The sequence below is a fragment of the Trichomycterus rosablanca genome, chromosome 2 (assembly GCF_030014385.1).
Source record: "Trichomycterus rosablanca isolate fTriRos1 chromosome 2, fTriRos1.hap1, whole genome shotgun sequence".
In the NCBI taxonomy this organism is placed as follows: domain Eukaryota; kingdom Metazoa; phylum Chordata; class Actinopteri; order Siluriformes; family Trichomycteridae; genus Trichomycterus; species Trichomycterus rosablanca.
The window spans coordinates 5,897,325-5,914,522 of record NC_085989.1 but is presented as its reverse complement, the minus strand read 5'-3'; the positions used below and the strand labels follow the sequence as shown (position 1 = coordinate 5,914,522).

At 43.1% G+C, this 17,198-nt stretch overlaps 1 protein-coding gene across 2 annotated transcripts in view; it reads left to right on the top strand.

Moving 5' to 3' along the window:
* The window catches only part of LOC134304265 (retinoic acid receptor beta-like), a 61,876-nt gene that overhangs the window by 19,766 nt on the left and 24,912 nt on the right, over positions 1–17,198 (top strand). For both annotated transcript variants that reach the window (XM_062989873.1, XM_062989863.1), the window contains exon 3: positions 10,919–11,060. In XM_062989873.1, the coding sequence (XP_062845943.1) occupies positions 10,919–11,060 (142 nt within the window). The remainder of the gene's footprint in view (positions 1–10,918; positions 11,061–17,198) is intronic.

Sequence of the window (17,198 nt, the reverse complement as noted above, 5' to 3'; positions counted from 1 at the left end):
TCACGAGCATGAAAGCACACCCGCGGTTCATGCAGATGTGTTTACATGCTGCTGTTTGTTTCTCCAGCTTTTTTTCTCTCCAGCATTTGCATGGTTTGATGTGACCCCGTGTTTGATATAGTGCTGGAGGTCTGATTTGAATTGGTAAAATGGCACGGAAGCATACGGGCAGACATAAGAACATGCATATGCATTTGCAGCAGTGGGGAAAGGACACTCTGTCCTGAAGAGGACGCACCGTGCTCGCGGCGTGATTTCCAAATCGTTGTTGACGTTGGGGTCTTCCAGGCATGTGCTGCTTATCCTAAGATTCACTTTAATGTTCTGCTAGTTGTCAGTAAAAAAGTCTTGAAAGCAGGAGGAACCAACACAGGTTTAATGTCCTGCATTGAGCAAACCGTCCATCTGTCCTTTAATGTAAGCTGGATGATTATTCATAAGGGCTGCAACAATGAATTGGCATTTTATAAAATTGGTTAGCAACAAATTTCATTCTCTTTATTACAATAAACCCGTATTTGATTTTCCTTTGTATATTAGGTGTTTTAATTTATGTTAGTGTACTTTTTAACAGAAAAGAATAAACTTGTACTTCCAATCCACTTTACAGACATATACACCGATCAGCCATAACATTAAAACCACCTCCTTGTTTCTACACTCACTGTCCATTTTATCAGCTCCACTTACCATATAGAAGCACCTTGTAGTTCTACAATTACTGACTGTAGTCCATCTGTTTCTCTGCATGCTTTGTTAGCCCGCTTTTATGCTGTTCTTTAATGGTCAGGACCCCCACAGGACCACCACAGAGCAGGTATTATTTAGGTGGTGGATCATTCTCAGCACTGCAGTGACAATGACATGGTGGTGGTGTGTTAGTGTGTGTTGTGCTGGTATGAGTGGATTAAACACCTCACAGTCACTGCTGGACTGAGAATAGTCCACCAACCAAAAATATATCCAGCCAACAGCACCCTGTGGGCAGCGTCCTGTGACCACTGATGAAGGTCTAGAAGATGACCGACTCAAACAGCAGCAATAGATGAGCGATCGTCTCTGACTTTACATCTACAAGGTGGATCAACTAGGTAGGAGTGTCTAATAGAGTGGACAGTGAGTGGACACGGTATTTAAAAACTCCATCAGCGCTGCTGTGTCTGATCCACTCATACCAGCACAACACACACTAACACACCACCACCATGTCAGTGTCACTGCAGTGCTGAGAATGATCCACCACCCAAATAATACCTGTTCTGTGATGGTCCTGTGGGGGTCCTGACCATTGAACAACAGGGTGAAAGCAGGCTAAAAAGATATGTAGAGAAACAGATGGACTACAGTCAGTAATTGTAGAACTACAAAGTGCTTCTGTATGGTAAGTGGAGCTGATAAAATGGACAGTGAGTGTAGAAACAAGGAGGTGGTTTTAATGTTATGGCTGATCAGTGTAAAATCCCGGTTCGAATCTCAGCTCTGCAGCAGACAAAATTGGCCACCTAGTCTGATCGGATCGGATTAATAAAGTGGGGTACTATCAGTTGTTAAGGTTTTACATTTGGGTTTTTAATTTATTAAGAAATGTAAAATAATAAATTATTTTAAAGAATATTGTCTCAGGTTTGTTAGTAAGCTCAGAAACAAGAGTTAGAGTGGCGTGTAAGAAATCATCAGGCTAAGAAACGTAATAACATATAAGACATGAGAATGTTTAGATTTTTCTGTTGCATTTTCATATCGGCTCCTCACATCAGTCTGGAAAGAGTCCATTACATCCAAGTTCTCATTGCTGCCAGCTTGCACAGATGTTGCCAACTTTCCCCTTCTGCTCTTCAGCCAGTCAATAGCACTAAATCTGTATTATTGAGGACACGACTTTAAGATAGATATATGTCAAGAAGCAGAGGTTTTTCAAATCTAAATTGATAGCACTCCGTTAATACACATCGCGTTCGTTTTGTTTCTGGGAAGACAAAGGACGACCCTGAAATGAGATCATACATCTGTGATCTCATCTTCCTTCATATAAAATCCCACAGCTCTGCTCGACTGAATTGGCCAGATGGAGGCTGTCAGCACGCTTAGTTTCTGACAAAGAGTGGAAATTTAACATCTTCCTGTCAAAAACGCTTCTTGTTTCCTTTTGTCCTTAGTTGCCCTTGGTAGGTTGGGGGGGGGGGGGGGGGGGGGGGGGGGGTAAATCTGGTAGTATAATAGAATGTATTATTATTAATATTATTGTTGTTGTTATTATTATTATTTATACTAGTCAGGGTTACAGACACCCAGTACTACTGGGCAAAATGTGGGAACACCCTGAACAAGGCTTCAATCTACCTGCAGCACATTATTGCTCACCTACTTATTCACAATCCACCTTCAGATCAAACCAAGATGATCAGCAGTCATCTAGCTGTGCATCATTTATAAAATTAAAATATAACAATACTTACAAACAAATCTGATGATGTCACAACAAGGGGTCACTTTGACTGTGGCTGAAACACGTAAATTAAGGAGGGATCGGGAGGGATGTCCAAATACTTTTGACCACATCATGTATTTAATACAGTATAAGAGCTATTAAAATTTGGTTTAATGGGTGTCATTAATTAAACATATGATGCAAATCTATTACCACACAGAGCAGAGTATTATATACCGTGAGCCACACACTGTTATCCACGATCAACCAACCCCTGTTCAGGCGCCTCAACTAGCCAGAAGAGGCTTAATCATTGTCCCTTCCCTTGCACACACCCAGCCATTCATGTGTCCATGTAGGCGCCCAGCCTTTCAGTAGTCGTTCAGTTTGTTTGTATATATATTGTATATATATATATATATATATATATATATATATATATATATATATATATATATATATATATATATATATATATATACTGTATATATTTATTTATTTATTTATTTATTTTTTTCAGTTTTTCTCACCCTTTTTCTCCCTTTTCAGCGCGCCCAATTGCCCGATTGCGTTATGCTTCCTCTCCACCATTGCCAATCTCTGCTCTGATTGAGGAGAACAAAGCCTAACCCACGCCCCCTCCGACACGTGGGCAGCAGCCGTATGCATCTTATCACCCACACTTTGACGAGTGCAGTGCAGCTCAGCACTGTGTACGGAGAGACACACCCTAAGAGCACTCTTTTCTCATCTCTGTGCAGGCGCTATCAATCAGCCAGCAGAGGTCGTAATTGCACCAGTCATGAGAGAGACCTCATCCGGCTTAGTCCCGCCCATATCTGAACAACAGGCCAATCGTTGTTTATGTGGCCGCTCAGCCTTAGCCGGCAGGCAGAGCTGAGATTCGATACGATGTATTAGAGATCCCAGCTCGGGTTCCAGCGTGTGTTTTTACCTCTGCACCACCTGAGCAGCCACTTGTAAATATATTTTAATTGTATTCAATAAAGCAAATATTCTAGGAACTAGTTTATTACTGCAGCCAATTGTACAGCAGTTGTTAATGAGTGTGATTAACAAAGTAGAATTAGTAGGCTTTCCAGTAAGAATTTCTGTTATTAGTTACAGCTTTGGTCAATTGAATGTTCATTTAGAAAGCATTTTAAATGTGGTTTTAAATGTCACATAAATTTCCTCTTTTCTACCAATTGTCAGCACATTTCCATCGATGTACCTTCTCAACCACATAAAAGTGGTGCCACATTTTTGCCAGAGAAGCCACAAAGATTCTCATCTTGGCTCAGTTGGTTGTGATTAAATTAAATGCCTCACACATTCATTCTGTGCTCTTCTTAGTGATTCACCACCTTTTTTAGGACACTGCCTTATTTACCGTCTTGACTCAAACTGGGTTGTTTACACAGTGGAAGATATCCACTGGGGCTACGTCATTTATATTTAGAACCCCGCGCTGGCAGTGCCAAGGGCAAAGCAGAGCAGACGAGCAGTGTCAAATCAGTGTCAAGTAGCGTTAGCTCCGACTGAAGAGTAGATCAAATGCTGCTCCTGTCAGGCTCTCAATCAAAGAGGACAGTACCAGGGTGAGATGAATTTCAATCTGTGTTTGGTGCACGCGTGCCATCAGTTGGGTCTCGTACTTTGAAAGGACGGAGCGTCTCTGTCGAACGTTACATAAACGTGGCTGATGATGACAGGGTCTGCAATCCCCGGGCGGGTCGGTTACGTATTGAGGGTGACACTACAGACCTTGTCTTGAGAACCGAATGCCAGCGCTGCACCCATGCCAGCAAAGCTTTTCCTAAAGCCCTTTTAATTGCATCAAACTTTTAAAAGCAGTGTCAGATAGCTCCAGGCTCATGGGAGATGCTAGACAGTGATGTCAGGTTACACTGTTACTTGTTTTCTACTATATTAATTCCAACAGTTGTATGAAATAGTCTGTTATCCTTTAGACCAGGGGTGTCAAACTCATTGTCACCGAGGGCCACATCTTCATTATGGTGGCCCTCAAAGGGCCGATTGTAACGTATCCTGCTGTGATTGCAGTCTGCCTTTTAAGTCTTGGACAATTTGTTGTTTTTCTTGGAAGCTGAATTCTGTGTTTGGTGTCAAAATGCCAAATTTATATTGTATATTTGTAATGTTTATCCACATTTGTATTGTTCTCCTTTACCACAGACACGACCTCATAACACAAGAGACGTACCGGTGTTTCTTCTTGAAGCACAAACTTGTTTTCACTTTCCCATCTTTCATTAAATTTCCTCCTTCTGCTTCAGTTTTCTCTTCTTGTACATTTTGGGATTATTTGTAAACATTTCTCAACATCATCTAGTGGTGGGATGTGATCACTTTGCAGGTCACAAAATCGGCATGCATTGTAGGAGAGGCAGTTTATGTACGATTTTTTAAGACAATTGTTCTGCCCTGGCAGAGAGTTTTTCCCCCTTTCTCAGCTAGTCAGACAGACAGACAGCTCCCTCCAAAATACAGTTAGGTCTGTTTTATTTGCTTCCCAGCTGTTTACTGTGTGCATCAGAATGGAGTAAAACTACAAAATACAAACAATAAAAACAATAAAAACACTTAGCTGTAGTTAAGTGTACAATATGAAATTTAACCAAACATAAAATAGCGCTAACGTGTTAGCATTTTGTGTAAAAATACTAATTGCTATAGTAACGCTAACGACCGTATTTCATTATGGAATGACGGTAAGTTCGCAACTGAAACACTGTAACATACTCACCAAATATTTACAAACAACTGAGAATATAAACGTCTACTGCTTACAGACGATGCTTCTGTATTGGATTGCAAGAGAATTAACTTCTATTTATTATTTTTTACACTACTGACTACGCTACCCTACGTTCTTAAACATAAAAGTGACAAGGCTTCTTAGCAAAGTCAAACTTATCTGCCATGCCTACGATGTCAACGGTTGCCGCTTAAAGGCGCAGGTGTCCCATTAAATTATAAGTACGTCTCTGTAACTACTCGAACCATCACAACAATCGTACGTCTTTTAAGCTCTCGTGGGCCACATAAAATGACGTGGCAGGCCGGATTTGGCACGCGGGCCTTGAGTTTGACACCCCTGCTTTAGACCCAACTGAGTCCTAAAGTCTCACTCGTACATCTACATCCAGCCCAAGGTATTTACTCATCTAGACAAGAGGAACCCACATGGTTCACAGGTCCTGAATGGAATATTGGCATTGTAAGAATGCCACTCTTGATTTTATTTATAACAGGATTCAGGCTTTTGCGTCTTCAGTACTCAAGTCTAAGTCGAATATCAGGCCACAGATCATTTTTTTTAATGCATTTTCTCCCCATTTTCCTCCCAGTTTAGTGCACTCAATTTTGTCCTCCGCTGCTGAGAGATACCAGATTGCATCCAAGGAGAGCACGTCGCTGTTCACGCCTCTTCCGACACGTGTACAGCCCTCGTCTTCTCGCCCCTGCAATCTGCACAGGCGTCTCTTCTGCCAATCAGGGTCCTTACACAGTGTATGAAGACACACCCACTCATACATAGTCCGGCCCCCACCCTGCAGATACGGTGGCCAGTTAGTATCTGCTGCAGGCACCGCCAATTATGCCCACCAGACGGCGCCCAGCCGGCCGGAGGCAACACCGAGTTTCAAACTGATGAGTTCAGAAACTCGGTGCTGGTGTGTTAGTGGAATATCCCGCTGCGCCACCTGGGCGCCCAGGCCACAGATAATTAACTGCAAGGCCATTTTCACTCACAGCCAGATGGAAACTATCATCAGATCTACATCTTGGATAGTAAAAGTCTGTGTTGGGTAAGTGTAGGGGTATAGAGTTCCTGCCATATTGGCTAAAACAGCACTTGTGTGGGAACGAGGGATTAAAAGCTTCTAGAAGGATCCTCAACTGTCCATCCTTTCTTGTTGGCCTCTTTCTCATCTTCAGGCTATTTTGCAATGCAAAGCTTTAGCAGTAAAGTGGACAGATAAGCAGCGTTTAGATTCCAGCAGACACAACCAAGACAAAAGGGGAACGGAAAGGCCTGGAGAGACAGAAAAAAAGAGAGCAAGGAAAAGGCCGCCTGGGTCTTTCTCTGATTCCCGTTATCTTCTGAGGTTTCATGTTTGAAAGGGAGGGACAAAGGACAGTTTTGTGTACACCAGGACTCCCTTTTTCCTCTGGCTGTTTGTAGCCCAGCTTTGCAAAAGCACCTGGCCTGTATCTCATCCATGTTCGACAGAAAAACGGACAATAACGTTCTTCCTTCTTCTTTTATTGTGCTCTGCTAGTCGTAACTCGATGCCATTTCCATCCACTTCGGTCTCCCCCATCGTCTTACTTCAGAACTCTACAGGTGTAATTAATATCTGAGTTGCATCTCTCGCTTTCTCCGAGGTCTCCGGTGTCCTCTCTGCTTTCGCAGCTCCAATAAGATGTCTGTGTGATTAGGAGCGAAAGGTAATCCCATACTGAATGCTTAGGCAACACAAAGAACCACCACCGGTGGGGAATGGGGGTTTAAGGGGGGTGTGATGGGTAAATAATTAATTGCCCGCACTTTTGCTTTTTTTAATCTGTAAATGAGAAGCCCGGCAGTGCTGCTGCCGTAACCTCCCATGTCACCATATCCTTCAACCATTAAAATAACAAGATGGAAGATAATGATCTCAGTTAAGATGCAGTTTACATGGGAGTGTAGAAGCAGAGAGTGAGAAGGGTTAAGGCAGGCTTGGGGCATGGGGCACGTTCACTTGGGTAGGATCTTGGAAATAGATCTCTGTCTAAACCTGGCTGAACCTCACCTCATAATGTGGACCTGCACTTATCACTATATCTCTACATCCAGCTGGACTCTCATCAAAGACGCTCGGCCGAACAGGCCATCGTTATCTAGTCCATTAATCTGTTTTGTTTACATGCCACCTGGTGTAAGTCGTCCGAGAACAGAACCAGCCACGGGCGAAAGAGCCGAGAACTGGGTCAGTTTAATCAGGGTAACCCTCGATCACAGAGCCCAGGAACAAGAGATGGAAGAAAGTAAATGACTGTTAGAAAGCTGGTGGTCCATAAAACATATAGTTTGATGTGGACCTCACCCCTACTGAACAGCTTTGGGGTGAATTGAAACATAGATTGCAATCCAGGGAACATTAATACTGTAACTCCCAAACTACGTCACGTAAAGTGAAAAGGGTTTAATGACACTGTGTCCAAAAATGCACGTACCAAGAAGCAAGCGATCAAACTTGGAGGAGGAGCAAGGAGGAAAAATAATAAATCTAGAAGGAGTGGATTGGGCTACGTGATCAGCAGGGATTGTCTTTTCTGTTCTGCAGAGAGAGTCAGGGGTAAATTAATAATTTTTACAACGCAGCGTTGGTATTATGGTTTGCCTTGGATGATAAGGTCACAAACATTGTAAAGCTTGTGTGTGTGCAGGTGATTTACAACTCCTCCCCCAGGTTTCCTCTCACCCTGTATCTTGCGTTCTCATTGGCTGTAGTTAGACACCGCACCCACTGCCATCACAACACCTTTCACACTACAGGACTCTATGGCTGCAGCCGAAATCGTATACTTATAACAGTACGTACAAAATTGAAGGCAGTATGCACTGCCGGTAAAGCAGTAGGCTCTTTCAGTACGCAAGTGTGCAGTATGCACACAACCTTGGACGTACTACGTTTGCCATCTTATCAATGTCACGTAATGCATGACATCACATCGCCACAGTTATAGCAATTGTGAAATCACAAAATCTCTACAAAGCTACTCATTACCTTACTCAGGGTTGTACGCAATCATAAGATTTTACATTTTTTTCTTACTTACATTTGTGCACAGCTGACTCTCCGTTTTTCACCATCTATCATCTCCAGTTAAATTATGGGATAGATTATCGGACCAGTGCGCTGTGTTTGCATACTCAAAAAAGCCTGCCCATGCAGTAGGTCATTCGGGTACTTGTCGCGTAGTGTTTAATGAATACTACGTATTCGGACACACTACACGCTCTCGCGTACTGCTTAAGAAGGTCCTGGGTCCTTTCTGTATGGAGTTTGCATGTTCTCCCTGTGTCCGCGTGGGTTTCCTCCGGGTGCTCCTGTTTCCTCCCACAGCCCAAAGACATGCAAGTGAGGTGAATTGGAGATACAAAATTGACTCCGTGACTGTGTTGAATATAACCTAACTAATGAACCTTGTGTAACGAGTAGGGCAGTTGTAGCCTAGCGGTTAAGGTACTGGGCTATTAATCAAAGGGTCGCTGGTTCAAGCCCCACCACTGCCAGGTTGCCACTGCTGGGCCCTTGAGCAAGGCCCTTAACCCTTAATTGATTAGACAATGTACTGTCACAGTATTGTAAGTCGCTTTGGATAAAAAGCGTCTGCTAAATGCTGAAAATGTAAATGAGTAACTAACGTTTCTGTCATGAATGTAACCAAAGTGTAAAACATGACGTTAAAATCCTAATAAACAAACAAACTTGCGTACTGCTTTTGCGTACTGTTCAGTATGGAAGTATGTGATTTCGGACTCAGTTTATGTCACCGGCAGGTCCAGATATTTAGCTTGCTAGATGTTTGTCTTGAGTCTGCGAGCGATTGCGAGTGATCTGCGAGCCGCTCGAATCAGTCATTAAACAGTTCACACATAGTGTTCGAGAGCCGATTTGCCTCTGAGCTGGCACATCTAGTGGTGACCTGTCGGCGAGGGAAACTCAGGGCAAAAATCGTGTAGTGTGAACTAGTCATTAGTCGTTGGACCAGTCCTTTGTTCCCTGGTATACACATAAATGTACTGGGATCCATACAGCATCTATTGATTCATCACATCTTCAGCCTTGAGCACGGCACCCAAGCTGAACACAATAAGCAACCGCCGTCCAAAACTCTTCATCATCTCCATCCATCAGAGGACGAGCGATGCGCAGAGAGCTGAGATCACCAAGAATGAAGATGTCTGTTAGCTGAATGAAGGATACTTCCCAAAGCGAAGTGACCTCAGCTGTGTCACATGATGTTCATCAAAGAACACCATTGGTGCAGATAAGATCATGATCTGGGTATTTCTGCCCTCCTTTTCTAATAGGTTACCCATCATGCATTCTGTCTGGCATCTAAGGCCTCATCAGTCACACACGGCATGAACTAAATGAAATTGTGGGCAGCTTGAGGAACGTTTCAGTACCGTGTGCACACCCCCCCACATGACTGATCATCATCGCTGCTGTGTGTGTAGCAATAATACATTAATATTCACTCCACATCATTAAGGGTTTTTTATGTTTTCCAAGGAAACACCTTTCATTTGTGCGCCGCTGAGATGGAAAAAGAGAACACTATTCATTCTGGGAAATCACTGAACCAGTTCATTTAGTTTATATCCCAGTTTATGATGCCAGTTTATAATGCACATGTACAGTCTATTTACTTTTGCATTTTTTAAAACAGACTTTTTAGGCGTTTGGGTGGCACAGTGGTCCAACACGCTTTCACACCACTGCAAAGTGTTCAACTCAGCAGAGCCACTGACCCAGCCGGGCATCCACACACACACAATTTGCAGCGTTTAACTGAGGGAAGGTCGGACCTGCTGCCCTTACTATATGCAATGTCCGAGACCGGTCCGGGCACCTACGTGACTAACCCTAACCCAGTCCTGAGGTTGACAAAGCAATGTGGGGATATAGGACATTGACCAATGAGTTATTAAAAATGAACAGTATCTATTGATCATAGAAGTTAAGATGTCATAATCCCATACCAGAGATTCCAGAGAGCACACACAGCGACTTCAGATGCGACTCGGACTCGTTTCAACTCGACTCGTGACTCGCAAAAAATGACTTGTGGACAACAAAGGTCAGCAACATTAGTTACGTGTGACAATTCTCTATATATATGATCTGACATCATTCTGATCGTGTCATTTTCTGCTCTCTAATAACGCTCCGGCCGTCTTAACCCGCAACGCACGCAATGGGTAAACGTTCCAGCTTCCGGCGTAGTGATGAAGCGTCGCTCCCTACTTAAAATGGTGGAATACCCTACGTAGTGCACTTCACAGTAACAGATAATGTAAATGGCACGCGCCTACAGAATTGGTGCTAATGACTGTAAGAACCGCTTTCTGAACCAATCAGACCTTCTGATTGTAATTGTTAGTAAGAAATGCTGTTATTTGCATGTATTTAGTTTGCAGCGTCACACAGACGCTGTTTATTTATTTGTTTATTTCTACGCTACATTTCCAATATATGTTTTGTGTATATTATATTGACTCGTGACTTGAGTCGGACTCTAGCCTAAAGTCTCATGACTTGACTCTGACTCGTATTTTGTGACTTGTGAACATCTCTGTCCCATACTGGGCTCTTAATGGTCTCTTAAACTGTCTTATACACCACTGACCGGATACAATAAAATGAGTTTTGTTTCTCTCTTTGTTTCTCTCTTTCTGTTTCTCAGGGCTTCTTTCGTAGAAGTATCCAGAAGAACATGGTGTACACGTGTCACAGGGAGAAGAACTGCATCATCAACAAGGTGACGAGGAACCGCTGTCAGTACTGCCGGCTGCAGAAGTGTTTTGCTGTCGGAATGTCTAAAGAGTGTGAGTCCTGAATCCATGCTTACTCTGACAGACATGAGCACAAGTAGCTAAATATACACTGTGTCCCAAAAATCTAACAGCATATACGTCACAGCTGTGTTAGTCATTCAGCCAGTGGTCATTACAAGGGGAGTCAATGGAAATGCGTTTGTGTGGGAACTGTATGTCATGGCGGTCTTGGAATTTTTATTCTGCTAATGAATGTGTAATAGGGTGGGTCACGCCTCGCCACACCATGCCACTGACAGGACAGATGTAACCAAGTGTGCAGGAATTGGAAATTAACCCAATACACAGGATGCTTAACAATGGTAGAGCAATTAAAACTGGTCATCACAATAATGCTCACCAGCAACAAGCAAGTTCTGGAAAAAAAGAGTACAGTTGTTACTCGACGTCCCCTAAACTCAAAATTCTTTGAAACTTGAAGCCCTTCGTTGAGAAATTTGTACCCTTAAACTCAACATTTTCCTTAAACTCAACATTTTCCTTAAACTCAACGTGCATGCAATGTAAACAAAGGAGTAAGAGTTAGGGCTTTCATGTGAGAAGCGGCTTACCACTGTTAAGAGAAAACCCAGAGCAAACCAGATAGGCAAAAAACTAAGTGGGACAGCCACTCAACTGACTGGCACAGCTCACTCCCAGTGTGGATCCAACGCGGGGCCCGCTCCACAGAAATGAGCTGGGCATCACGGTTTCAGAGAAGACAAGGTGGCACCAGAGGAGTCTGAGTTTGTTAACACTGGTGCTTTCGCCACACTTATTACAAATGTTAGATATGTAAAAGATAATCTTTCTGCTCAGGTTCTTTTTGGGTTTGGTTATGGTAAATGAAGACTTTACTGTTGTAAATCTTGCATCTGATTGGCTAAACACCATGCAGCCTTGTCACAGTGTTAAATATGAACCTGTATACAGAAATGTCATAAGGAAAAAGCCTATAGGTTGGCGGGTGGGGTATTGGTGGGGTTGCAGGAATTTTTTACTATAAAATCAGGTCATTGGGCCTCAAGTTTGTTTCTAAGCTGTGCTATCGACTGACCACACAGACTGGCTGTGTCTGAGGGAGGGATGCATGATAGGCTTTGGCTCTCCTCTGTCAGTTACAGTTGGGAAATTGGGTCGAACTACATTGGGAGAATTTTAAAAAATTTCGTCAATGGCTAAAAAATGTGAAAAATACACAACGGTGCTTTAAATGCATGAGTGCTTAGTCAGGAGTTGCTGCCTCTTTCTAGTAAATAAGATTAGACGTCTCAGCATGAGGGCTTTCTTGTCCTCCAAGCTCTGTAGCTTCACCAGTGAATAGGCTAGTTATAATGCTAATGTGTAGCACATAAAAGCCCCCATTTCAGGACTCGTAGAGCCTCTTTTATCAGGAAAATGCTGCAAGAAATGCCATGAACTGGTCAATGAAGTTGCTCTGGAACTCAGTAAACTCAAAAACAGGATTATCTACCCCCTGCTCGGGTGGATTATTCTAATAAATAAAACATTTTCCTATTTTGAACAAATTCTGTAGGTGCTATTTTATGAGCATATTGAGTAAAACGATAAATCCCAGATGCAAATTCTCAAAAAAGAGGTTCACAGCCTGGTAATGTAAACAATAAGAGCAAAATTTACCTGCAGGCTTTAAAAAAAAAAAGGATTGGCCCTCGGGTGGCATTATTGGGTTTGTTCACACTGAATGGTTTTAGATCAATAAACAAAACATATTACACCAAGAAAATGTGTAAAAACAACAATAATCACACACTTACTTTACTATGGTTTAATGCTAATCATTGCAGAGGATTTTTAGTCCGCTGGTCATTGTGTTTAGGGTCACTTTCCTTCATAATCCAGTTACACATCAACTCCCTCTGGAGCTCCGGTTTCCTCCCACAGTAAGTAAGGGAATACAAATTGGAGTTGACAAAATTTGCTGTGATGGTGTTTGACACTGAACTTGAACTGATAAATCATGTGTAAATGGGCGCCCAGGTGGTGCAGTGGAATAATCCGCTAGAACACCAGATATACTAGATTCTAAGCTCCGGGGTTTGAATGCCGGCTTTGCTACCGGTCGGCTGGGTGGCAGAGACCGGACTAAGAGGTGGAGTTATCAGTGCTGTGTAAGGACCTTGGTTGCCCAGGGTGACTGTACAGAAAGTGGAGGAGCACAGAGATCGGGGCGTGTCTCTCTGTATGTGAGGTACGACCTCTGTACGACCTCACAAGCACATCCACCAAATTACGGATGAATAAGGAGGGATTGCGCACACGTCGGAGGGAGTGTGTGTCTGGCGAATATACAAAAAATGGGTAAAATGCATGAAAAGATTTTTTTTAAATCCTTATAAATAAATAAATACATTTTGAGTCCGATGGGGGTGTGCTTTGCACCACTCCAGCTGCTTGAAGTTTCCAACAAACACAGCTTGCAGAGGTAGTTCGGGACAGGTTGCAATTAAAGGATGCTTATTTTTACACTGCATGATGTAGCATTCAGCATTTCCATACTGAGCTGTTGTTGCTCCTGGACACTCCTGGACATTCCTTTCAAATGGACCAACAATGCTGGCTTTTAATGTGCCAATTTAAGCCAGTCTAGACTGGCACAATAATGGACCCCAATATTTTTCTGGTTGTCATTGGTGGCTGTATTGTGTCTACCACAAATGTTAGTGGTGTTGTGATTAATAAAAGCTCTAAAAACTGATTTGGTAAGTAGACACCTTGCAGTGTGGGTGTATGGTAGGTTCAGATACGAAATGCTCTGCTCCTTTTCACACTCCACCAGTCCCTTACTCTGGTATCTTATGTCTTCTGTTTCTTCTCGATGCACCGGTAACCACTTCACTGCTTGCTTTCCTAATTTAATAAATATGTTTTCCAATCTGTATCATCAGGCAGTGCAGCGGAAATTTGGAACAGCATGATTAACACTATTGGAGCACGCGAGGACAGCGAGCGTTCATGTCATGCTGCTGAAGTACCCTTGAAATAGGGCACTCAGGTTGTTGAACGCATCATTGCTCTGACTGCGTCCTTGTGCTGTTGTTGCCTCGTTCTCACAGATCCGAGCGGTTTGCATTTCACAAAATATGGGAGCTCTTCGATTGCAGCAGCAGTTACGGCTCTTGGGTCACTTCATGCTCCGTTTGCCGTGCTGGAAATGGTGATTTCCTCCCACACGGCTTTCTGGGAGAAGAGCAATCCAGACAGCGTCAGTGATTACTTATTCATCCTTTTCTTTTTTATTCTGGACGCTTCACAGGGTAAAGCTATTCCACGGAGAGGGATTCCGAAAGATTTATTATTGACTATATGGCTAAAAGTATGTGGACACCTGACCATGAGCATAGGGCCCTACTAAATTAACAGGAAAATTTGCTTTATTTCACATCAAAATCAAATCAATCAAATCACTTTTATTGTGACGTCACATTAACACAGGTGTGAAAGGAGTGAAAATCTTGGGTGCATAGTCCCTCACAGTTTTAACACATTAAATACAAAACACACACTTGCTTACATAAATCTTACATAAAACTAGCACCATCTGTTTAATATATACATGTAAAGTTATGAATGTACAGATATACTGCATTAAAGTATAATCTACAGTACTGTGAGTCCGTTAATGTGAATGGAATGAATTCGAGTATTATTCCGGCATATAACGTTTCAATTTAGAATTAGAATAATTTTATAATGTCCAGATGTGCAGGTATTGTACAGAATGAGTTATGTGTGTCAAGTCAAGTCAAATTTATTTATATAGCGCTTTTTACAATGAACATTGTCCCAAATCAACTTTACAGAATCCAGGAACAACAGACCAAAAAACCCCTATTGAGCAAGCAGGGAAAAAGTCCCTTAAAATTACAGGAAGAAACCTTGAGAGGAACCAGACACAGCAGGGACCTCCATCCTTCTCGGGTGGCCTGGAGGAGTTCATTGTTCAGTCCAGTCTGTGAAAAAGTCCGTTGTAAGTTCTGGACATATTTGGTGCAAACACGCCAGGTACCCATCCCATCTAGTAGGAGCAGCATTGTTGGCCCTGCAGTCTCTTCCGGAGCCTCACGGACCTCGTTTTTTAAAAATCACGGATTTCACAGATTTTTAAAGAAAAACACTCATACATTGAGTGATAGAATAAATGGAAGCTACAATAAACAGCACAGCCTACCCTAATGGTTGAATGTAAACCTAGAACATCCAGCGACAGTGGGAGGCTCCGTCTCAGATACACACAAAATTGGTTGGGAGTTTTCCAAACTCAGTTACCTGAGTTATGTTTTTAGCTGCTTCAGACTTCAAATTCTAAAGCAACTTCTTGGACATTTTGACTAAGCGTTTTCTAACTGAATTGCCGTAGGCTTGCTAGGACCACCTCATAGTGCAAATTACCCAGTAAACGTCAGGCACTTGAACGCTACATGAATGAAAAATGTTAAATCGCTAAACACAAACCTTACATTTTAAATTTCACAGCAAATTGCACATTACACAGCGGTGAATAATGTAGGGCTTTAAATACAGTATAATGTTTATTTATTATAGAGTAAGTGTTACTAACTGTGTGGGTTTTCCTTCTGGTACTTTGGTTTCCTCCCATCTCCCAAAAAGCCCTTGCAACTCCCTTATTTTAAGTTCCCTTATTGTGGTAAATCATGTCCTACATACTGCGCATTTCAGATCTTCATCCTTGCCTGATGACTCTGGACCGAGGCCAATCCTAAAAAGCCCAAGAGGGCCGGTTCAGCAAAGTGTCTATGCAGCAGAAGTCCTACCTGGTGCAGTCGAAAGCTAAAACTAGCAACATTGTTAGGCTAAGGAGCCTTAAGGAAGATTTCAGCATCTCTCCTCCCTCGGGTGATGCTGGGAGATTCATTAGCAAGCAAAGACAGCCCCAGCTCTCTCTCCTTCTAGCTGAGAATCTGAAGATATCCTGCATATTTTGCATATCCTGGATCCTTCAGATCTCTGAGCTAAGAGATAGAAAAAGGAAATATAGTGAGAGACAGAAAATTGCAGTCGGTTATGTTTGGTTCCACAGAGAGAAGGGCGTCGACCTGATCGTGCCGTGCTCTTCCTCTCATGAGCACATCTATTCTCCACATGGATTTCACATTAACCCTCACACACTTCTGTTCAGTCTGTCGCCACTTCACTGCTGGTGTCTTTGTGAGCAGAAAAGCAGAGAAATATTGTGTTTATTTACGGGACATCTGTTGTGTTGGTGGGACACGTGCTGCACAGATGGCCGACCCGGGCTGAGATATGATCGACGCGTGCTGTTACTATTACTGCATTACTGTGTCTCTTTCATACACTCACACTGCTACACACGCCAATCCTGAGCTGAGAATAAATGGAGCATGACCTGCTTGAATATTGGCAAAATAATCTGTCCTGGGGCGCTCAGGTGACACAGGGGTGTAATGTGCCAGCTCATCACCACTGAGATCTCCTGCTTTCGAGTTTGTGAAGTTCCAGCAGATACATTTGGCTGTGTCTGAGAGAGGGAGGTCAACTTCTCATTAGTGAGGGTGTGAATGCACCCTCTGCTGGCTGGTTGAGGCACCTGCGAGAGGGGTGGAGAAATCACAGAGAAAATATAGCATGTCTCTTTGTTTGTGATATGATAATGTAATAACTCATAACCAGGCCCATAATAAAAATCATCAACACGTTGTTTTCAATTCAAGTCAAAACCATTCAGTGCATTTTTCCCCCAACTGTCAGAAGTGAGTTCAGATGTTGGCGCTCAGGTGGCGCAGCGGTAAAAACACACGCTAGCACACCGGAGCTGGGATCTCGAATACATCGTATCGAATCTCAGCTCTGCCATCTGGCTGGGCTGAGCGGCCACATGAACAACGATTGGCCTGTTGTTCATATAGGGGTGGGGTAGTAGTAAGCCGGATAGGGTCTCCTCATAGCTGATGCTGGCTGATCGATGGCGCCTGCACAGGGGCGGGGCAGGAGTGTGTTGATCAGGGTGTGTCTCTCCGTACACAGGGCTGATCCGCATTAGCACTCGCCTAGTGCAGGTGAAAAGATGCATACGACTGCTGCCCACGTGTCGGTTGGGGCATGGGTTAGCTTTGTTCTCCTCGAATCAGAGCGGGGATCGGCATCGGG